Source organism: Atractosteus spatula, chromosome 23 (genome assembly GCF_055471065.1).
Source record: "Atractosteus spatula isolate fAtrSpa1 chromosome 23, fAtrSpa1.hap1, whole genome shotgun sequence".
NCBI classification, from domain to species: Eukaryota; Metazoa; Chordata; class Actinopteri; order Semionotiformes; family Lepisosteidae; genus Atractosteus; species Atractosteus spatula.
In genome coordinates this window covers 2,013,986-2,038,379 of record NC_142728.1, presented here as the reverse complement: position 1 = coordinate 2,038,379, position 24,394 = coordinate 2,013,986, and the positions used below count along the sequence as shown (strand labels likewise).

The 24,394-nt window shown below is 36.1% G+C and overlaps 1 protein-coding gene across 6 annotated transcripts in view; it reads left to right on the top strand.

Annotated features, from left to right (window-relative positions):
- The window catches only part of dennd1a (DENN domain containing 1A), a 267,700-nt gene that overhangs the window by 44,291 nt on the left and 199,015 nt on the right, over positions 1-24,394 (top strand). For all 6 annotated transcript variants that reach the window (XM_088940720.1, XM_088940718.1, XM_088940719.1 and 3 more), the window contains exon 3: positions 8,162-8,205. In XM_088940720.1, the coding sequence (XP_088796846.1) occupies positions 8,162-8,205 (44 nt within the window). The remainder of the gene's footprint in view (positions 1-8,161; positions 8,206-24,394) is intronic.

The window sequence follows — 24,394 nt, the reverse complement described above, 5'->3', positions numbered from 1 at the left end:
CAATTAAAAATGTAAGATGTCTATGAAAAGTGATACTTAATTTTAATATGGAGTAAGGAAAGGGAATTATTGAAAGCAGTGAATTTCTGAACTTTTGAAATGGATATTTTCTAAGGGGGGGGGGGGTTGACTCCCACATTTATACTGAATATTTAGTGCCCTTTCTCTTTCAATATTTATCTTAAAAACGTTGTTTCAGTCTTCGGAGATTTATGATTTACAACATGTCTTTTGAATTTCTTTTCTTATTTTATCAAACAGCGCCAAGACGTTCTTTTAAAAAGCATGCAGATTCTTGCAGAACTTAGACACACTGAAAAATACCTGTTTAAGAATATTTACAGATGAGGAGTTCAGTCAGTCCTTCATGTTCGATTGATGGCTTCTATCTTAATGATGCCATCAAACTGATTCTTAAAGGAGTTTGACTCAGACATCTAGAACTCTGTGCAAAGAACTGTCTCCCATTTTCTGTCCTGAATTCTCCTTGATTTTCTTGTTCTTTGTATCTTTTATTACATTAGTCAATTTTTGAAGAATTTTGAATAGTTGAGTTCCTTCAAATTCCTTCATAATCTTTTCTGTCCCAGGTCAGAAAGATACAGTTCACTTAATCTGTCTCAGTATGGCATTTTTTGCAGATCAGGAATTTATTTGGTTGCTTTCATTTGTACTGCTCTAAAACGGCCCTATTCCTTGTAGTGCAGTGACAAAAACTGAGCGAATATTCCAGGAAAGTCCAATTGAAAAGACAAGTGACATAATAATAAATGTGGTGTATAGGGATTGGTAAATGAAAGGCAAATAAAATCCATGATCCGCAATTCTAAAATGGACACAACTTCATTATTACATGCATGCAAGCAATTCAATGCCTCTTTAAACTAAAGAAGGGATATCAACAAGTGACACTATGTATTATGCAATAGATGCATGCGCTTAAATGTATATTAAATCAGTGCTATGTATACTACAGGAGAAATATACATATTCCTAGATTAGAAAGACTTGCCAACAGGTGATCCGAGTCAATTTCTATTTGGTCATCAATGGTCTAAAATAGATCTTAATAGAGTATGTGGGCAGATGCTATATTGCACATAGTGAGAATAGAAACCATACAGTGAAGTATTGCACTTTAGCTTTCTTTTTTGGAAATTATAGGTAACATTTTTGAAGATACAAAACCCAAAGAATATCATAGGGACCTGAAATTCAGGCTGCATTTGTGTTTTATAAATATTTATATCTATGGTTTCTCAAGGGCATCTGAGACGGTCAGGTGTTGGGTTTCTGGAATACTGGTCCAACAAGTATGAACAAGGAAGACAGATGGAAAGGCATGGAATTGCTCTGACAGCATTCGGACAGCTTACTTTGCTTTTTTTGTCACTTTTATTAAGAAGTAGAGACTAGTATGTTTTAGGTATTTAAATGTGTTGTGGCTGCTTTAAACTTTCCCAAGCAAAACTTTCAGGGTTAAATCAGTGGATTTCATATTTAGTGAAATTTTGTGAAATGAAAAAGTATAGAAAAAATAATATCTTTTTTCTATACTTCTAGATGTATAGACAAAACAATCTGGGGAAATAGGTATGACCTAGAATGATGAGAATCTCTTGGACTGCGAAAAGGTGCTTTGTTTCTGTACTACAGAAGATCCTAATGTTGGCAATCGATGGCTTTACTGACGCAATTTAATAAAGATGGTTTGGTAATACATGTTGGTATGACAAAAATTTTAAACAGCATTGCCTCTGTATAGGAACTATGAACAAAATATGTTTTGTCTCAGTCAGGTTTCCTCATTTTTGATTATTTATTTTAGACAGATAGTGATGATATTTAGCATATTCATCCAGTGAGCATTTGGATTTTTTTTTGTGGTATCTGGGCAGGAAATCAAGCAAGCCCATAGAGTGTACATACTGCCATCCATCTGTCTAACTGGAAACATGAGCACAAAGACTAATTTTCTCCTTTCAGAGGAAATATCTCTGTGCTGCATATGTCACTCAGTGCTGCTTCAGAACAAAAGCTGTTCTGGAAACCCACTGGACTTTTCATCCTTTACTTTATAGCTCACTGGTCCCTGACTTTACAGTATCAATTATTGTTTTATTAATTTGCAGCACCAAGCTTGGGTACTGCTTTAGACACAAAAGTAAGATTGTTTCGGCTTCACGAGTCTGTGTTGCATGGTTTGGTACAGCCGTCACTATGAAATACACCAAAGCTCAGAAACATTCATGTAAATGCGAAGGAATAAAAATATCTGTCTTTCTGTTAATAATGGAAACTATGTGCAACAATGTATATAGACTTTTGTGAGGACAGAAAATAAAAAGGACAAATTAAATGTTTCTTAACTATTCACTATTCACTAGTGCATCGCATTGTCAGAAAGCATTCATTTGTGCTCACTCATGCCTGGTAGAACAAGGAAAAACTGAACAATATCTTTTGTTGGTACAGACCAGATTGGAGCTGAGTGGATCTCAGACCATAGTTTATTCCATCCCATTGCATGAAGATTGAGAGTGTATGACTCCCATTGGAATTCTGTCAGAATGTTATTTATATAGCTGGGTGGACTGGAACAACTGGGGAATGCCTACAGTATGGCACTGGGGTATGACGGTGTCTATGTAGCGGAGCTAGTTCGGATACGGTGACGTCATCGCCCTCACTGTGCGTAGCAGGGACCTCAGCCGCCTGGGCTGGGGGGAGGTCTCCTTTCGCTCACTCGGCTGGTTCCCTGTTGTGTTATGCCGGAGACCCGGGTTCGTGCCCCAGGTGTTGTGGGACATACAGCCAGGAACTGTGCCCACAATCTTCCAGCAGGAGGTCTGAAGTGCTAACCACTTAGCTGCACAGCTCCGAGGACCTGGGCGGACTGTTTTTATGGTGCATTTTGTGATGCTTGCAGAATTTTCTTCACCTCCTCTTTTTGAAATGTGAAGTATATTGAATTTCTTTTGTAAGCTGTATTTGAGTGAAGTATGTATGTAGTTTTTTTGGAACAGTGTTTTATAGTGAAGTTGTGTTTTGTTTTTGTTTTTTTATTTCCTATGACATTCTGGTGCTCGTGTAGATATCCAGTATATGTGAATTGGGATTGACTCGTTTTTGTTTTCTGGTTGCATTATTTTCCACATTAAAGTTCATTTAAAAGTCAATTAAATTCAGCAGATGCAATGCAGTACATGAAGTATTGGAAAAACAGAGCGACACACAAATGGATTGCTGCCAGGCAGAAAATTTAAAGATGGTTTGCTCAACAGTAGGGTGCCAGGTTTTGTACATGTTCCATGCTGCTGCAGTTTGTAAGAAAAGTGTTCTGTTATTTAAGAAGAACTGCACACAAAGCAGATTATTTGCAGCACCTTTCAAATAAAGGACCTTTTTCAGCAACATAGGCCTTTCTTTTTAGAAGTTTATGAATTTTTAATGGCCAACGAAGCAGTAAGTTAACGTACTTCTGGCAAAAAAGATACAGAGCTTATGTAGAGCTACATTTTCCCCTTCATGAAACTTAAAGCTTTATAAAGTATTCTGTAGTCTGGGTGTTACCTTGTTTTTTTAATGTGTATTTTGGAGGTTTCTGGGATTTTCTAATGAAGTCCTGAAATGAAAGAGAACTTACCCACAGGTCAGAATGATATCATCTGTAAAATGTTAGCAATGTGCTGATTTCTATCTGTAGATTAATTTAAGGCTTTGATTGAATATTCGTTTTTATGCTTACAAATTATGAATTGAGTCAAACGTCTGAAATGTTCCAGGAAATTTATTAGACACTTTTCCAGTTTAGATGTAAAAGTATTCTCCTGTATACTGTACTTAGTATTGTTTGCATGTTTGGCGTTTGCGCTGCATTGACTGAACTCCCTTTACAACGCAGTTCGCAGTCACTAACTAATTGTCGTCACTAGATGCCAGTTGAGCAAAATTTATTCATTTAGTCCCTGAGTATGAGATGATTGTTTAGAATTATTAACAATTACGCATAATCATTGCAAAAATCAAAGTTGTGATTATTGTACATTATGTAAATATGCTGTCGCAAAGAATATCGTTCAACAACTGGAAAAAATAAGTTAACTGGCTACAGCTATTCCTCATTTTACCAACACTAATTTTATGATCCTTTGCTACGAAACGTGAATGTTTTTGTACCTGTTTTGCTGTACAAAGTCATTTTCACTCCAAGGAAGTTGCTTCCTTCGAGATCTCACTTACTGACAGATTTGTATCGTTGGACGTTCTCCTGATTTTGAACATCAGGATGGCAGAATGTTTTGCAAGTTCTTTGGGTGTTGCAGAAGCAAAGAAAATAAGTAGAATACGAAAAGCATTTTCCCAAAGTGTACAGCCTCAGATAAGGTAGGAAGTGAAAAACGACTTCATCAGCTGAAGTACAGGGGAACGTTTAGTAGCCTAGGTTGTCTAAGTATGGAGTGGAATTTAACCTTTACAGTGCAGAGGGACAATTTAAAAATTGAGATCTGATTTGATCAAGATGGATAGAAGATACTACCAGCACCAGCTCGATCAGACCAGGTGTGAATACCTTCACACTGTTTAAAAGATGTACTTCCTAAACCTGGCTTGTACTTCCTTTAAATATACCACTTTTGCAAATACATCGTTTGTTTTTTTTAGATTTACGTCATAAGTGCTGGCTCAGGTGTAACAAATCTGTAGTCAACACTGAGTGACTTTAGGTGTTAGAATATAACAGTGCTTTATTTGAAAAAATCCATGCTAGTGCACTATGAAGTAGAGTCTTTTGTCTACCATTAACATAAGGAGCCTTGTTGTGTTATGTTGAATAGAATGCACAACAGGATAGCACATCTGCAGAAGCAGAACACTGCTTTATAAACTTCACTGAACTTGCTTTCCATCAAAGTTCAATGGGTGTTTGTAAGAGGCAACTTCTATATTGAGTTGGATACATATATTTAGTTTTCCACACATTTTGGTTGGAAAAGCACAATATTCAGTCACAATATTCTAGAAAGTAGTTTTTAGCAAGGTTAAATTTCAAATAAGAATGGTCATTTGGATCACTGTCACACTTTTTTTTATAGACTCTTTAAAGACTAAAAGTTTTAGTTTCTGTTTTCAGTTTTAAGATTGAAATATTGGATTCAGTATAAGATTGAAAACTGGTTTCTTACAGAGAATTTGCATATGTGATGAATGGATAATCTTTCCAGGTTTTTGTTCTATAAAAAAAACCTTCCCAAGGAGATTAATCAAGACAGTACTGCTTAATTAATCAGACTTCCATTCGATGGAAATTTATGGGCAGTAAAATACAAATATACTTTGTAAAGGCACTACTTGGCTTAAGAATCTAGTGTCAGGATGCGAAATTTGGAATAATAACAAAATTCTTTGAATTCCTCCCAGAAGCTTTCCAAGACATGAAGTAAAGAAGAGCTCATTAATAAAATCTTTAAAGGGATGAAATGGGTCAGAAAGCTGGACTCAGCTCTAGGCCCCTGTACAACATTATTAATGGTCTGAATTTTTCACTCGCAAGTTATGTGAAACCATAAAAACCTGTATATAGAGTTTGGCTTCCTCTTCAGATTAACTTAGTGCTCTTGTATGTTGTTTTCTTTTGTTGTGTGATTAGTTTAATAATTTGTCTTATCAGTTCATTGATGAAATATATGTAGTATCTGTTATTGTACAGAAATTCACCAAAATGTTTTTGTGGAGTAGCTGATAAATTCAAACATGGGAAAAACATGTATTTATGTCTCTGTCTTTACATGGTCTTGTCACACTGAAAGACCAACTAGCCCTTGGTTTTCATATTAAATTCAAGATACTCTATGGGTATGTACAAGAACTAATGTAATTGTTCTCCACGTTATTTAAGAATGTAATAATGGATCACATTTGCCTTCTTCAAGACATATTGTTAACATATGATCTTGCTTCTACTTAAAATACATCTTTCATTTTCAGGATGTATGTAATTGATCAGTTTTGTTTAGAAGAAGAAATCTTTATATCCAAGTTTGACAAATGTTGGCCAGAATGGCTTTATAGATCACGAGAAGAAGAACATAAAAAGAAAATTCTTTGTAGAGGATGCAAAAGGGACCAAGGCAAAGCACTGAGAGCACACTGAGTTAGATGCATTTACCACAGATTGTATTGGAAAGGGCCAAACGAGAAAAAGGAATATACATAAGGAATCCAAAACAAATGCCAAGGGTTTTTTTCAATATTAATATAGCAAAATCTCAGGGCTGATTTCACAGACCAGCTTAGCCTACCTCTTAGACTTATCTGAAATGACGTTAGGTATTCCAAAATTAGTGTTAATTTGGGATTTGTGAAATCACTGGAAAGAATGTAGTTTTTAAATCAAGTTAAAATTATTTGAAGCACCTGGAATATTGTGGTCGAGTTTGGTTGCTATACTACAGGAAAGATGCTCCTCTAGATGCAATAGATGTAGAGCAAACAGGCTAATTCCTGGTTTGAATTTATTGTAATTCTCAGACGTTCAAAGGGAACAGAATTTTAGCTTGGAAGAGAGGTGGTTATGAGGGAGATCCTGAAGAATATTGACCAAGGTGGCTCAGGGGACGTCTTTAAGAGCAGCAATAATACAAGGACTTGGAGTCACAAGTGGCATTGAGAGTCATTCCAGACAGAAACGGGGGAGACTTCTCTAGAGAGAGGATTGCTGTGTTCTGGAATCAGCTCTGTAGTCTTGTGGTTGAACTAGACTCTGCGGGATGCTTTAAAAATGGAATAAAGGACAGAATTCTTTGTTTATCAAGCTGCTAACATCTAAATGAGCTAAATGAACTGATTTGCATCCTTTTATGCTCTCACAACAATTCTGTCAAATGTCTCTTCAGTGGGGATAGAGGATAACTGTTATCTTGTCTTTTGGCAATGTCTAGCCAGTAAGCTAATTTACTTTAGAAAGACAAGTGTTATTATTATTAGTGAATGTAGCTTTACGTAATTGAATGATGGTATGTTGTTGAATTTCTCTTTTAGCAAAACAATCCCTTCTCTCTGATTAGCATATTTTCTGAGACAAATGTAGTGATAATCCAAAGTAGGACACTCATTAAAAACACTAGCTAGAGGTGATCGGGCTGCAAGCTAGTGTGATTTCTAAATGATCAGTTTTTGGAGACTGTCAGGTTTTCCTGACCAGCTAAAGTTTTTGCTCCTAATAATCTGTGTAAAATTAAACACAAGGGGCCACAGTTCAGTCATTTCATCCACATTCTATATCTGAGGGTTTAAAACAGTCATTTTTTTAAAACAAAGGGGCTTGCATCCCTGTCTTGTAATGTAAATAGCATTTACCAAAAGTAACATGTGAAAGCTTTTGTGTTATGAGTTCAGATGTACCAGCAGGCTGCCAGAGAGCTTTAAATCTGTAGTGATAAAACAATTTTGACAAAACAAATTACAGCGTATGTTAGATGAGAGGGATATTTTTGTCATTTGGGTTCTTCTGTTTCTGCTCCATCTCTTTTCTCCTCTTAAATCTTTAATATGGTTGTCATGCACGCTGTGAGAGGTTCAGCCGCACTTTAATTAGCCTCCAGGAATTGTTTAGTAAATTTTTTGGAAGATTTCCATACAGTACATTGACCCTGCAGCACGTCCCTTATTATTCATAAGTCAAATTTCCCGATAACGGGGTCTGCACGCCGTTGGAAACTGGTGCTGGAACATCAGAGGATTGGGAGAAATGTGTGTATCCCAAATTTGGGACATATATCATACCGGTCTCTGTTGGCTGTCTGAACGTGGTAGCTAATAAAATAACAATCAAAGCAGGTTTGAAAGTCGTTGTGATTTTTTCTCTGGCAATACATCCAGCAGGCAATTTGCTGCCAGTAGGAGGTTAGGCAAGATAGCAGCCTCGAGCTAACACGAGCATCAAATCATTTTCCTCTTTTCTTTATTTTTTTTTTCTGGAGACGGGCAAAGGGTAACGCCTTGAATAGTTCTTTCCTGGCCTAATCAACATAACAGCCTCAGCTGCCCCTTCGGATCCCCTGCTAGGGTCCCTATCATCTTCTGATCAAATATTAATGTGTGATACTCTGCTTGCTCACTAATCCAAAGCCAATTAATATTATCTGTCAATTATTTACAGATCCTGAGGTGCGGAGGCAATTCCCTGAAGACTACATCGACCAGGTTTGGAATGCGTAATTAACTTTCTTCCTTTCTTTCTCTTCCTCTTCCTTACTGTTTATGCCTCTTTCATTTGCACTTGCTGTCCGTATAGCCCAGCAATCATTCCTTTATATAAAAAATAATGAATTTTTAAACACGTACACACATGCATACCTTCCATCTCACTACCTCGGCTCTGGCAAGTATCATGTGCGGAGGTCTCAAGGCATCGAGATGGATTTTTACACGTTTTGCTTTGCTGCATTGCATTTCCTTGTCTGTTTTCAAAGTGAATGAACTTTTGGAATTTGCTTCTGTGAATGTAGGCAATTACAATAAGAACATTGTAAATTCACCATCAGTTTTTTGTTGTTGTTGTTGTTGAGATGTATTTGTTTAATATTTCTGAAGTATTATAGAAATCAGGCTGTGACCAGGTTTAGGTCTGGGGTCTGGGTTTACTGGTTGAAAGCTGAAAGAGCCAGGTCTGGCCATTTGTTTACAAAAACACAGGAAGAAATGCATGTAGAGTTTCTCTGGATTTGTTTCTTTATTTGAAGCCCTTAACTGGGCTGGTCCTGTAACCGGTTCTTTATTGGTTGGGAGTGTACTGTGGCATCTTGTTATTTGAAAAACACAAGACCTATGTATAAATCACAGTCATCTTTGTGTTACAGAATTTTGGCAAAAATATAAGCATTATTGGAAATCATTATACACCTATGACTCTTGTCTCCTCCATTTTCTCTGGACATTTAAAGTGTATGTCAAAATAATAAGAACACCGATAAATCTATATAAGTCCTCTAAGTCCTCCCATGCGAGGAATATTAGTTATAAAAAAACACTCGAAATTTCCCAAAAACATGATTAAGAACATATTTGCCTAATATTTTACCTCAGTTACTCCCAAGAAACTGTTACTACTTGTGATTAACTTTAGTTTGCTCTCAGTCAGAAGACTGCAGGCAGGCTTTAGAAGCTGAATTAATTCAGAGAAATGTAAAATTGGCAATGCTCTGTTTTCTCTTTTAATCAGGGAGTCTGACAGAGTACAGGACTGTAGAGTAAATGGTGAGAGACCATGGCTTGCAGGAAAAATCTCAGGGAACAATCTGCCACATATTGGAGTGAAGTCTACTGTCTGTAAAGACATAAAAACTTGTAGTTATCCAGGCAAAAGTCATTTTGTTCCAGTTCCTATTCATTTAATTCCTCATCAAAGTGCATCATATTCTTATTGTATTACTGTATATCCTATGAGTTAGAAAAGAGGTGTATTGAAAAAGCTGAGCATGGCTTTTGCTTAGAAACCTCTGTTCAGGCACTGAACTATAAATATTGCTCAAAAAAGCACTATAAAGTTTTATAAACAGATATTCAAATCTTTTTTCCAATAAAAATTCAATATATGTAACATGATGAAAGTTTGTACCTCGCTATTAACGATGGTGCTGCTAAGGTAGAAAAAAACATTATGTGAAACAGAACAGGGTTAAACTTGAACTGTTTCAGTCATATATGAGGACAACACACTTCTGAGTGAAAAAATGACTTCTGCAGGCTATTGATTTGAATTAATGTACATATTATAGGTCGGGTTTGACAGAAGACAGGAAATGCGAACATGAGTATGAGAGAGTGAACACGTGAGAGAGTGAACATGAGTATGACTTAGATGTAATCGACGTTGCAGACTATGATATGCTGCTCAAATGACATAACAAAATTATCAAATACATATGCAGTTATGAGAATGTTTATAGTGATAAAAACATTTCCTGTGTTATATTGTAGAGGTGAAAAATGAAAGCAACAAATATGAGCTGAGAATCTAGCATGATTTCAAAAGGAAAGACACTCACAGGGCAGGAACGGATCATTTTGTTAGACAAAGGGAATGCGGAAGATCACGATGCATTTAACTGTTTATAGCAAACACTTCAGCACAATACTGTTTTTCATTCCAAACTATTAATTGTGCAATGCTGACCAATTCATTGTTCAGTTTTGTATGATATTACCAGTGGTATTGTTATGTCTGTAGAAAACAGTGGTGTGGATAAGGGCACATATTCCCATTTGGACTCCTTATTACCTGAAGTGCATGAGAAATGAGAAAATTGTGCAAGGAGTAACTACGATAAGTCCCGTTTCCACACTAGTAAGCACTGCTGCTAACACTATTGGATGCCATGAAAAAATAATAAATCTGGTTACAAGCACTGCATGTCTCAGAGCTACAGGTGCCCCTTGCCGACAATCCCACAGTGATGCTGTTATGCCTCTGAATGCTGGGGTAACACACCCGATTTCAGATTTCTCACTTGGGGAGTCACTGTAGGAGATCCCAGAAACTTGATCAGAGCATGTGATGCTTAGAAAAAAAATCACTGGCCATGTCCATGTGTGAATTGCTATTCACTTTGCATTATTTTGCTGTGCGCTAATTTAAAAAGCGTTTTTTTTTCATTCAGTGCTTAGTAGGTCCGTGGTAATTTACAAACCTTCAAACAATATTTTCTCTCTTTTGAAAGCTGTTTAACATGTCTTGTTCAGGTTAGCTTTCACCTCTCAATCTAGATATGCTTCCAGGAATACCAAACATGTTGGCTTCCTTTCACGTGAATTTAGACATCTGCATGTAAGCTATTTCTGCGTTCTGAAGTTAAAGAGCTTCTTGATCACAAACGTATCTTAATGTGGAATCAATTCTGTGGTTATCTGTCAATAATCGGGTAAATAGTGGTTTGAAACAGTGATTATCTATCCTTTATTTAACTGTTGTTTGTTGACAGAACTGTTATTATTTCAAGTGCTAGTGTCACAACGTCCTTGTGTCAACACTAATGTGAGGACTGGTCTTAAAGAGAAAATGAACAGAAACCTGTGGAAATCACTCAGCTGTCGCTATGGTTTTCAGAAACAGACTCCACATACATACACTTGTGAATAACCCAATTAAAGTTTAGTTTTTGAGTCGTAGATTTCTCTCTGTTTCTAATTTTCCGTTAAGCATTCTTTTAAAAAACTTGAAGTTGCAGTGCTGAGGTTTTATATGAGTTCATTGATACTTCATCAGCCATTTGAGTACAAAAGTAATAGAACTTATAAGAGAGTGTAGAAAACTGCAGCATCTGTTGCGATCATGTAAATGCACACCAGCTCTTAGCTAAATCATTCTTCTGTCTTCAAGAAGAGTTTAAATCTTTGTAACTTAAGATAAAGTTATGTGCAATAATTTCTGCAACCATCTACAGTACATAAGCCTGCATTACTAAATGACAATAGTAAAGAAACTTTAGAAGTCAAATTCAGTGTTTGCTTCCAGAACAGATGGTATATGTTTAGATGTAATAAGCAGGTTAATACAGACAAACAGTAAAGAAACTCAGTATGCACCAAGAAGGAATTGGCAGTATGTTTGTCTTTTATCAGTTATCTTCCAAAGTATATTTTATAAAGCAATTAGAAAACTTTGCAGATCGTGTTCTTTTTTGATTCATGATTGTAAAAGTGAACTTAAGGTTTGTGCCTTAATATTTTGAAATTGTGTATATCTGCATTTGAAAGCTTTTATGACACAAACTTCAATTACAAGATATGAATTATGCTTTTCAATGTAATTGTGTCTTGACAATTTAGTACAATCTGAAAACAATTCGCTTCATGTATTAAATGCACTGCGATCATGTACTCTAAGCTGCCCTTAAAACACAATAACAACAAAAACACACATTTCAGACACCAAAAACTTGTTTAAATCTTAAAATTAATGGATTGTATGTTGCTGAATTAATGGAAAGTAGTAACAGAGACTGCAGTGAGACAGAAAAAATATACAGTATTCTGTCCAAGGGGCAGAACTCAATGTAAGACATGGCCACTGCTGTATGGAGAGATGTTTGCTTGAAAGTATGTATCACTTCATCAGAATCCCTTGTTCACAGCTAATGCAGTTTTCTCTATATATATACACTTTCACATGTGAACACACAACCATATTCTTTCTTCGAAAACTTGAAGCAGTGGGTGGTTTTGAATCTATTCCCTATTATCCTAAATGTTCTGTAAGCTGAGCTGGTCCGACTAATCACCTCTACTTGTTTATGTGCATTTTTTCCCTCTTGTACAATTATTTGATCTAGAAAAAAAAATGCCCTTTGTTGTTGGAAGATGTTTTATTCTGAGATGGTCTTTGTTCCATACAGTAAAAGAATCTGTCTCAAATTACTGTGGCTCTGTTGCTTTAGGAACGGGGGGAAAAGAGGAGGTTAGATTGACATCTGGGAATGAATAATGATGCCTAGCCTTTTGGCTTCCCTTGAGCCATAAAGCTGGTACTTCTTCCTTTATAGAGAAAAAAAGGGACAAGAAGAAAGAGAAAGGATAAAAGGTGGCTTGAATGAAAGAAACTAGTCCTGAAGATGTATTGGTGTTGCACCAGTCTTCTGCACGGTATGATAATCCATTTTGATCTGCTCCGTCTTAATTGTCTGCTGTAGACAAATGGGCAGTAAAAGTTCATCAGTTTCATCTCTTGCTTCTCATTTAGGGGCAGAATAAATGAGGCAAACACAACAGATGAAAATGCTTTTTTTCCCCCTACATGGACGTGATGGTGAAGCATTCTACAAAAATCTTACTGCCTCATTATTTCAGTTGTCCTCTGTTCAGCTCTGATAGATCTCTCCATTTGTATGAAAAATGTAATCCGATATGTAAATAAGTTGTTTGATACAAAGTGATAGTGTAACGAGTGGGATCTCTGTGTTTTAGCATTTTTTAACTTATAATTAAAACAAAGCCAGCTTCATTTTCCCTGTTTTTTCAACATCATCCTCTTTGACACAACCAGACTGCGATGACATTCATGCTTTGAATCTTTTGAATTAGGCAGCTGCTGAATATTTTGCAGAAAACTTAATGCGACATGGTACTTTCATAATGTCGACATATCATTTTTGAGGTTTTTTTATCCTTTGAATTCACTGTGCTGTGGATTATTTTAACTTACCAGCAAAGAAGCAGGAATTAGTCTTTAATGGGGAATTATAGAAATTTGTGACCTCTAAAAAAAAAGAGAAAAACAATATCCAAGCAACTAAAATGGCATATTTGTGCAGGAAAAGAATTATTTATTGTTGTCTGTCCTTCATTAATATAATCTTCTAATAATGTCTCTTCCCTATTTGCTGTGTCATTTAAAGATGTAATTTTCCTTAGTCAAATGCCTTATGCAGTCATATACTGTACTGTATTGATTAATGTGAGTAGTGATTAATTGTAGCATCCTTCTTGGAGAGCAAATGATAGTTCAAATGAAATTGGGATTAAAGACTGCTTTTATTTTGTTTGTATTCAATACAAAGGGAGACATGAAATTGGTAGAATAGAGAAAAGCACTAGAATCAGTAAACAGAACTTTTTTTCTCATGCTCTAGACTTTTATCTTTTAAGCTGCTACTGTATGTATAGGATTAAATTATAGAGGAAATAACAGAACTTGAAAAAATGTTGCAGATTTTTTAATGGAAAGAGTTTTTAAAGCATTTGTTTCTTTAAAATGGTAAATGTTGTTAAAAAAAACTCTTATCACGTTTTTCTAGCAGTCTTATCTATAAAAAAATACACTCTTAGTACAACATGGTGTGACAATTTAATTGGATAAAACCAGCAACCCCTGGTGTAGACAAGTCAGTATTAGAGAGTAAGGCATGATACTAGCAAATAAAGAAATCACTTCCATCATGATGAATTCATTTAGAAAACCCTAAGTAGATTTTCACTCTTAATGTTTTACAGTAGGTGTGAGCTGTTGTGGTTGAGTGAAGGTAGATCTGAACACTGTCAGTCATGCCTCACTGTATTAGTGAGAGAATTAGGAGTGTTCTGTGCTGGGACTTTCTGTAATGGTTAATGTTTAATGTTGTACTTATGTCATTTTTTCCTTACAGAGTGTTTGTTGTTCTTACAACTATTAGTCTGAAAGAATATAAGCTAGCTGGGGTTCCCAGCTCTGTGGACCTATCGGGGTCATAAAAAATACATCTTGCATTTTATAGTTATCAGGACACTTTAATAATGCTACCTTTCTGTTTTGAATCTCACCTCCATGGACTTTATATTACTGTTGAAAGTCAGAAAATACAACTTTTTATACAGTATATTAGAGCATTAACGTTAAAGAGGTGTGATATCAGGAGAAGCTCCACCTACTCTGCCTCTCCACAGCAACCAGCTGACTATGATGCTGATACACCACTCACGTTTTCCGCATAATGATTAAAAACATCATTGAATCGGGACTGAATACCTTTATGTAAATTGTTGATTAAAAGCTGACAGTGGGACATTGGTTTTAAGGGGGTCTAGAATGTAAATTAGCTTTCCATATGTTTAAAGAATGGCTGAAAATCATAAAGAACATCATATTGAACTTTTTTGTCCTTTCAAAAGACTCACTTTAGGTTTTGACTCTAATTAGCTCACATTTAAAAAAAAATAGACTAATGGTTTCCAAAAAATCCATTTGACCTTTTTTTTCATATCCAGAGTTGTTGTTTTTTGTTCTAGATAAAAGACTGTGATACAGAAATTGATCTAAATTAAATTTTATTAATTAATTGATATACATTAAGCAGCTTTATATACTCTTTCAGCCCAGGTAAAACTGAACAATCCTAATAATCAGAAAGCTCATTTTTAGATCTTGCTGATTGGAAAGAATACTTCACAAAAAGTATGTAACTGGCCAGAAAGGTAAAAGATCTGTTTTCGCCTTTATAGAAACTGGATAATATTTATTATATTTTATTATATTCTTTCACTAAAAATATTTATTTTCTTCTAATATAACTTAATATATATAAATTACAGTACATTTAATTATATAAAGTTGATATACTGATACATACTGTAGCTATGATTATTATGGATGTTTTATTGTCATTTCCATGTTCTGTTTAATATATTTCAACTTTCTAACTGGAAGAAGCCGGCTATTTTAATATTTTTGTTCACATTTTTGTTGTGGAAGTACATTATGTGGATGTACACGTACGAACAAGGACAGTAGGCACTCCTTTACCTACAGGGTGGTGGGAGTATGGAACAAGACGTCCCGCCATATTATTGAATCTGAGATTCTTTTACAAAATGGCTGAATGAGATCCTTCAGTTAACTATTTAATATTAAGTGAGTCAGATAGGCTTAATGGCCTCCTCTCATTTGTTCCTTTCTTCTTGAAATTAAATTGTAATTTTCTCCTGTAATTGCAGGAACTCCTGTAGAAGTTCCATGTAGGTAAAGCATAAAGAAGACTGTTAATATGAGAATAAAACAAATCTGTTCCAGCTCTGTAGCTAGGATGGCTGCTAAAAAAGCATTGATTCCATTTGTAGACTAAAGTCAGACTGTGCAAATTAGGAATTGGTCCATGCTATGTGGTTACATGTATTGATTTGAACTAATTAAGGTGTTCATAAGAGAACTTTAGGTGAACTATAGAGCCATCTCATACTGACACGTGTTGTTAGGCAGCAGATACCACAGTAGTTAAACACCTGTCTTTAGCTTATGGAATGAAAGTAAACTTTGAAAGTAAATGAAATGCAAACAAAACCTTATTATATTCTTATTTTTATAAGCCTTATTTATTATGTTGTGCTGTTCTGCAGATGCTGAACCTTAATTTTTGACTTAACTATTCTTAAACTTAATCCTTGAATATTTTATTGGGGATTTGATTAATTATTTTGCCAAAATTAAAACAGGTTAAGATTAACACCCAAAAATTGTGTTACATTTTATTTCTTCTATTTTTCTTTTTTTTTTCATTGTAGCAAAGTTAAATTTTAAATTGCCGTAAATTCATTCGTTAATGTATTTATGGGTGTAATGGGTAGTGCCGTATGTGCAATCTGCGAAGAGAGCACCTTATTGTTTTGTGATTTTTAAATTGCTTTCAGAAAAACTGAAGTTGTACAAAAGCTGCCTTCCTAATGACAAACACTAGCTTTTTAGTCATGGTCCAGTTTGATTATGCCATTATGTGGCACTGTAGGCTCTGATGATATTTCTCATGTCTTATGCTCCTCCTTTTATTTTAAGTAAGTGGTATATAACCCCTATACTATAATATAAATATGATATATACACCCCATAATAGTGTAAAGAATATAATAAATAGAAAGTAGTATTAACCCCCATACTGTTTTATGGCTTGGTAATATTTACATTAACCTGCAGTGTTTATTTTCTTTTTTTCCAATTCTTAAATAACTTTGGCAGCTCAAGCTAAATCTCTCTGCCCCTCCTGAAATATTAGCCTAATGGTCCGAGCGAAGAATGTAACAGCTGATAGATCGCAGGGGCAGCTGATTGCAGTGGCAGTCTCCCGGTTAGAGAATGGCACATCTCAATGTGTTTTTTACCAATGCATTTGTAGGGGGAAAAACAAATCAGTTCATAGCAATCACCTATGCTTTTGTTATTTCAGTGCAAGACCGCTGCAGCAATGGGCATCTACTGTATGTTCCCAATGTTTTAAACTTACATCTGCCCAGCAGGGAGCAACCAAGTAAAGTTGTACAGGTTAAACTACACTTAAACATTTTTTATTCCATTTTTTATTGCGATTAGCTCCGACTGAAATTCAGATGTGCAGAATCATCGGAATCTTAAATTGCTTCTGCTTCAGGAGTGAATCACCGATGTTGATGCTGCATGGTGTAGCAGGTGGGGCTCACCTTTAAGGACACTGTCAGGAAAACATATGCCCCCTTCTTCCTTACTGAGAAAAAAGTATGGACTTAATTTATTTGTAAACGTAATCTCATATCTCGGAGGAACAAAAACAATAACTTTGCTGTGGATGCCTAAACCATCTTATAGCTGTAGGCATAATTCAAAAAGAAACAACTAGTGTTGAAAGCTTGCTTGTTTCTCTGAGTTCTATTTATAAATGTATAGTTAACTGCAGGGACGTGTTTTAAGGTGGTATCTTTCTTAGTTATCATAAGTGGTGTAGCTCCCTAGTTATTGCATGTCACCTGTAATTTTATGTGTGTCTACAGGGACGTAGCATAAATCCCTTCCATACTGAATGTTTTTTGAAAAAGTGCAGTAGCTACAAAAGCGCTCTCAAAGGATTTCCTTCGGCTTCCTTTAAACAGCACTCAAGCTCTCTTCAGGATTTAAAGTGACTTCAGTCTTTCCAAACGACAGGCACAGGCTAAATCTGATGTGTAATAATAAGAACACCAGGGCCCAGTGACAAAACACTTCAACATCCGTCTTCATCAGTGTCATATCGCTGATGAAGGTGCTGAAATGCTTATTAAACATATGTTTCCTTTTTAACAGTCCCAGAGTTTACGAATGAAATTAATCCGAATTTGGATTTGTGGATAGAATTATAAACGATAGTTTGTTTTTTTTAAAATAACAGGCAGATGCCCTCTACTCATTTGTAGTGAGTGGAATGGAAATATAATTTATTTCTACAATGATTAGGCCTAAAAGCGATATTTAATTGGAATGAGAATTACAGCAGGTTCTGAATTCTTTGGTTGCATTCTTCTGGTTTGTATTCAGAAAGACAGCTTTTTAAGTGTTTATTTAACATGAATGTTAAACACTATAATATTTCATCTAATGAAATAATATTCAGGCCAACCGTCAACACAAATTACTTACCTGGAGATATTTGAGAAGGCTGTAAATTAGTACAGCAATAGTCATGCCCCCTAGCGCTACAATAAAAAATTAGATGCAATACATCTATCACGCAAGCATGTCATTTTACACTAGCACCTCAATAGCAGCGTTAGAGGATTATATTGTCTTATATGCCTGTGGCATGGAAAATGGCCTGTGTGCCTGAGCAAGTGCATCCTCTCACACAAAAAAATGGATTTTACATCCACTAACAGTATCTGACGGGTCTTTACTAATTGCATTTCATCACAGAATAAAGTTTTTGAGAAATACGAAGAAGGACTTTTTTGAGAAATATCCCATGCATTGTGCATATGGTTTCCAAAAGAGAAGCACTTAACTAGAATCGTTATTAATGCTGCTTGCTCTCCCCATGTGTGCCAAGTGAGCATCTTAAACTAAACTGTTACTTTTGTTGTTCTATCAACTCCTTGACCTTTCTTGACTTTTCTTATGAATAAAAAAAGCTTAGAAAGAGTGCCTTCCTATATGCATTTGCACTTTCACTTTGGATACATAAAGTTTTGTGTCAGGCATGGAATTCACTATCTCTGAGTAGCTAGCAGGTAATCTTGGATCTTTCATCCAAGGAAGAAAACAGCCTTCAGAGATCACTGTTTCTTCACAGACTTTATGTTCTGTGATAGGCAAACAAGAATGCGATTTGACAGAAAGTAGATATATATTAATATATAATCATATATATAATTTTATGATTGTCTGTCTAGTAGTTTAAAACTTTACAGAGGCATTCACAGGAACAGAGCAGAACAAAGCACTTTCTTTACATCACATTTTTATTATGCTCCAAAGGCATTTTCATTTTGTCCGAAGTAGATCCATTTCATTTTAGTTTGATATGACAATAGGAAACCTTTTCCGACAAGAAAGGTTAAATCAGGAGCTGTAAAACCTATTCTTTCTGACATGTAAAATTAAATGAAATATTACTTTGCCTTCTATCTGTGATATCAGGTGGAAGTCAAATTCTTAACAAAATCACATTTTTTTTCTGTGAAGAAATGTTTAATGTTTAACTTTTCTGTGTGAATGAACAAACTATCAAGGGTCAGCTACTGTACTTTATTTGTCTAATGTTAAACTATTTCTCAATGAAAGATCCTTACAACTTCGTTATTAATGCATTAGAGTATGGTACATTACATCACAAAAGACTTTTCTTTATACAATTTCCTGATAATTCACTCTCCATTAACTTGGTCATCACTAGAATTAAGTGTTATGCATACGTGACAAATGCTTTCAGTGCTATAGTTATTTCTGTATAAATCATTTTAGAACATGCATAACTTTTTAATTACTAATATTCCTATAATTTATTTGTAGTCATTAAGAATTGTACAGATGAAAGTCACATTCAGTGCTATTTTGATAAAAAGTGAAATTTCTTTGCCTGCTTGAGTTCTACAGTACCTGATGCTTCTTTCACATTTTAACTTGTCAGATATTTGTACATTGGTGCCTAGCGTACTCCTTTAGATGGATTGTTTGACTGGAAAGTATTTTTGCACAGGCTCGGTTGAGTTGGAAAATGGCAGCCTAGCTGATTGTCTTACAAAACACATACAATATTGAAGCATTTTCTCTTTCTAATGAAGAAATATCTGAGCTGGGCAGTCAGGTCTGTAATCAAGGGGAGACACTTCCAGATTCTCCTGGCTGACTGTCATGCAAATTGAATAGACTGTGCAGCAAATGTTATTTCACCATATATGTTGTGTTCAAGGGCTGCTTTTAGCAGGCTTTTAATTTTGGAGCTTGGTCCTGTGACATAGCCTGTGGCTTAGACAGCAATGGAGATGGAGGCACTCTTGTCGAGGATAAAAGAAGAAGGCATCTGGCTGCTCAGGAGCTCCAGCAAGCAAGGTACCCAGAGAAGTCCTTGATTTTCTAGTTTATCTAAACAAGCTCGACTAATCCCAACTATCTAGGGGGATCCACTGTCAAAACAAGCAGCAGGGCCCTAAGGCAAACAGATCCAGCATGCAATGAAAGCTGGTGAATCCAATACACTTGTGAGCGCACATTGGAGTCTTTCTGCAAACGCCGGGAAGGGGGGAGGGGGCTGGAGGGAGGACGCACAGAAAGGAGGAATTTGCATAATGCCCTTTCATTAAGAACTTCAGGAAAGCTGACAGGCTTCTCCGTGTAGCTCCATGGCCACAATGCATACCGTATAGGCAAAGCTTTGAATGACCCAACATATTGGGCTTGAAATAAAAGAACTCTAAGTATGGTGAAACGAGAGTGGAAACAGTGACTGCCGCATTGTCTAACATCTGCTGTACTTCTTGTTAGTTTTGTTCGCTCCAATTCTATGTGGACACTGGAGAAACCTTCGCCAGCCCAACATGAATCCTGTTATCTGCCTCCTGAATATTTATGTGCTGGGCCCATAGCTAAGCTGCCCTTTGCTACTGTCTGATTCTGCCCTTATTTTAATTCCTTTCAATAAGGTCTGCTTTTAAAAAAAAAAAAGGAGGAAAGAAATAAAAATGTTTATCCATGCCATTTCTGGCAGATTTGCATAAATATGGATGGGGATTGGTTTTTAATTTAATGCCAGCTTTGAAAGCATGAAAATAAAACTGGCAAGTGGACGGACGTTGAAGAAGCAGATATTACGTGCCTCAGATAAGAGTTACTCTTTATTTGGAAATAATAAACTGTGTTGGTGGGAGGGGGGGGGTCTTGGCTCTTAGTGATTTACGTCCGATAAAGAACGCACTGAAGGAGCGTGGTACAGGATGTCAATTCCGGCACCATCAGTGCTCAATGACAAGTTTGAGTCATATGTTCACATGGCTCTTGTGAATAAAATGTGAGAACAAGCAGATGCAGACGTTTGTCCTAAAGCAACTCATACATTCATGTCTTGTGCATTTAGAATGTCGAAAAAGAAGACGTGACTGTCAAAAGTGAGCATGGGAGAGCCATGGTAATGAGTTGCTTGTGAAGCTGTATGTTCAAACTCTACAACTCTGACATTGTAATCACATTTTAAACCATCAGAGACAAAATGTCGATCACCCTCCCAAGGTCTTTAGTTTGCAGTATGTCATCCACTGCATTGAAGACTTCCACTTGTGTTTGTTAAGGCAAGTGTGCTGTTCTCTTATTTCACTATTTGAGCCACGTTTCCTTGCACAACACACAGGGACGCGAGAGGACTAAAAGAGACTGGTAAATTGCTATTACAAAGTATAAAGACATTGATCTGGATAGATTTCAGCATAATTCCCAGTGTGTACCACAGCCTTCACTGTCTTGCTTTTTCAAGGAGAAAAAAATCTTTCCCAAGAAGATTATCTTTGTTTTGTACATTTGGAAGCTTAAAAAAGAACTGTAAATTCATATGATGTCAATTTGCTTTAAAAGAGTTAATATACCATTAGATGTTATAATGTACACATATTGGAAATTATTTTCAGGACACTTCTCTCTAAACTGCATAAATAAATTACTTTATGAACTATGCTGTATGTGCATTGAGGCAAACGTAAGAAATGATTTGCAGAGGAACTGGTGGTATATTTCGCAATCACTTTTCTAAAACTGTGGCTATCCTCAAGGGTTAACTAACCTTCCTATAAATGTATTGACCATAATGGTAAGGAAGAAGTCTGATAAACCTAGTTTTTATATGCACACACAATTTGCAGTCCAGACTGTTATTTATAGGTTTTAGATCTTTAATAATTTGTTCTGCTTTATCTTAAAGTTAGCCTTTTAAATGTAAAGCTTAACTTTTCTGTAGTACTGAATTTGTCATTTACTGCCTTTGAAAATGTCTGTACTTAATTTTAAGTGCTTGTTTTCACACTCTATAATATTTCAAATCTAGCTTAAAACAACACTGTTAATGGAGCTTGGATTATGTTTAGGTTGTAGTAAATAATATCCCCTTAATTTACAGAAATTTCAGGCTTGAAATAAATGCAAAGATTTTTGCGGCCCCTGTGTTGGTATCGGTTACTGAATCGCATTGGAAAGAAAGAGTTTTCTTTCTTGGGGAGAAACGGATCAAAAGCCTTAACCATCTTTTTTTCAGCTTGGGTTGTTTATGATTTCAGCAGTTTAGCTTGTCAATGAAGTACGAGTCAGAGCTGCTGAACCGACACAGTTTCTATTACAACAGTGCGGCTGGTGTCCCACAGGGAGAGAAGCAGTGCAAGGAATTCAGCCTGGGCCCATTATCTGCTGTTTCTCTGTGTGCTCTTCAAGGGAAGGGGCTTCTGGGAGCATGAACCCCATGTGTATACCCTGTGTCATATTTGAAGGACTGGTGGCAGGAAAGCTGTGGCCTTGGGCAGGGAATGTAAGAAACTCAGCTGCAATTAGATTTTCCACCCAAAAAAAAAAAAGGGAAGAAAAAAGGTTCAGTGATTTTTAAATTTTACATTAAAGGATTGTTTTTTGACTTAGGAGAAGCAAGTCGCCCATCTGTCCGCCACTGCCCCTTTGTTTGTCAGACATGTTCAAATATATTTTAGAATAATTATTTGTTTTTTTGGTTCGGTTCTCCTACACCTACGGTATCTAGTCCCTGGATTTTTCGTACCGCTTCAGGGCAAGAGCTAGTTTGTATGTTTTCTTCCCCGTGTTTCTTAGAGAGATTCTTTCCCAAACTCCCAACTTTATAATATTTGTGTTTAAAGTGACTCCTTCAGTGTGTCACTTTCTTTAATTTAAAATCCATAACCAGTTCAAATCATTGGAACGAATGAGGCAAATACTTTTTTTTAATTTAATGGGTATATAATGCTGTATTTTGTATAAGACCTAATAATGAAGTATCAATATTCTAGGCCTTGGTTTTATTAAAGCATTTCATCATTGTATTGAAGCTAATTTAAAAGCTTGCTAGCTGCCCTGAAACAAGAAATACCTGATATGGAGAAGCAATAAAACAGGACCTATACTTTCCTTTAGAAATGTCCTATTAAAATGATTTCTTTAGAAATACATTACGATGATATTTTATTTTGAAGACCTATCGTGCACATATCTCGGATAGCTTGTATACTGTATATACATCTCAAAGGATTTAAAAACTGAAGGAAAGCGAATGCAGAGCAGTAATATTGCTGAGAGATTGTTGCAATAGTTATGTATGTAGTTCAATACAATAAAACTGAATGAACCAGTAAGCAGCAAAAGAGAAGCTATAAATACTAAGAAGCCATTTTGGCTCATCTTGTTCATGTGGGTGTTTGTAATGTATTCATCTGAGAACTGAATCAAGCTCCTTTCTGAAGGATCCCAGTGAAAAAGCTTTAGCAATGTAGCTTCATACGTTCATAACTCTCCATGTTAAAGAGATACCTCAGATTTCAGTGCTGAGTGTTTTGTTACTGGATTGTCATTTCTTTATGGTTCGAATTAGTTACTGTGGTATAATCTGTTCTTGTTAAACACTTTCAGTGATGAGTGACTCGGTCAGATCTCTTGAAAGCCTGCTGATTTTCAGACTACAATGATGACAGGAGACAAGATGGTTGGTGGTACACAAGTCAAAACCCTGTAGTAATGATCGCCACATATAATCGGAATGACTCTGGCTACCTGTGAACTAATCCCAATTGAGAAATGTCCTTTAAAATGTAACAGAGGTTAGTGGGGCTTAAGTCTTTAAAATGAGACATTCACACAGATGGGATCACGTATGCATCTTCAGTATGCAATAACATTTTATAACTAAGATAAGATCACTTGATTGGCCATATACAATTTCTTGTATTAGGAATTTGTCTTTTCGCATACCCCAACTTGCTCTCCACGAGACACACAGACAGGGAGAGAAGCTTGGTGTCAGAGCGCAGGGTCAGCCATTTATATGACGCCCCTGGAGCAGTTAAGGGTTAAGGGCCTTTGCTCAGGGGCCCAATGGAGTAGGATTCCTCTGCCAATCGAGGGAACATTCGGTTGCCTAAGATTACAAGACTGGTGATAAACGAGAGGAGGACAGTCAACCCATCTGGCCCATTTGGTAGATGTAACTAATTGATCTGAGGATCTTACCCAGCTGTTTGCTGAAAGAAGCCAGGGTGAACAGCTTGTTCCATACTCCCACAACCTTTTGGGTAAAGACGTACCTTCCAATCTCGGTTTTAAATAGACTTCCCCATATCAGATCATGTGGACATTAGATGCTTGTGAATTCCTATCACATGCATTGATTTGATAAGCACCGCATGACAGGAGAAGATGAGGGGAGCTTTGATTCCCAGGGAATCTTAGGAATACTCTGGGGACAAATTCAGATTCCATCTTGGCTGGGCAGGGTTTTAAGTAAGAGTGGCATGCGTCTCATGTTGCAGGACATGATGGATACGAAGGATGATATTTCGTAGTGTGGGCTTTAAGATACCACCATTTTTGAGCAGAATGCAATTGAAAAGAAGGATAGAAGAGTTAAACCTCCTAAACATTAGCTCTAATAGACGTTGCTAAATGAAGCACAGTGGT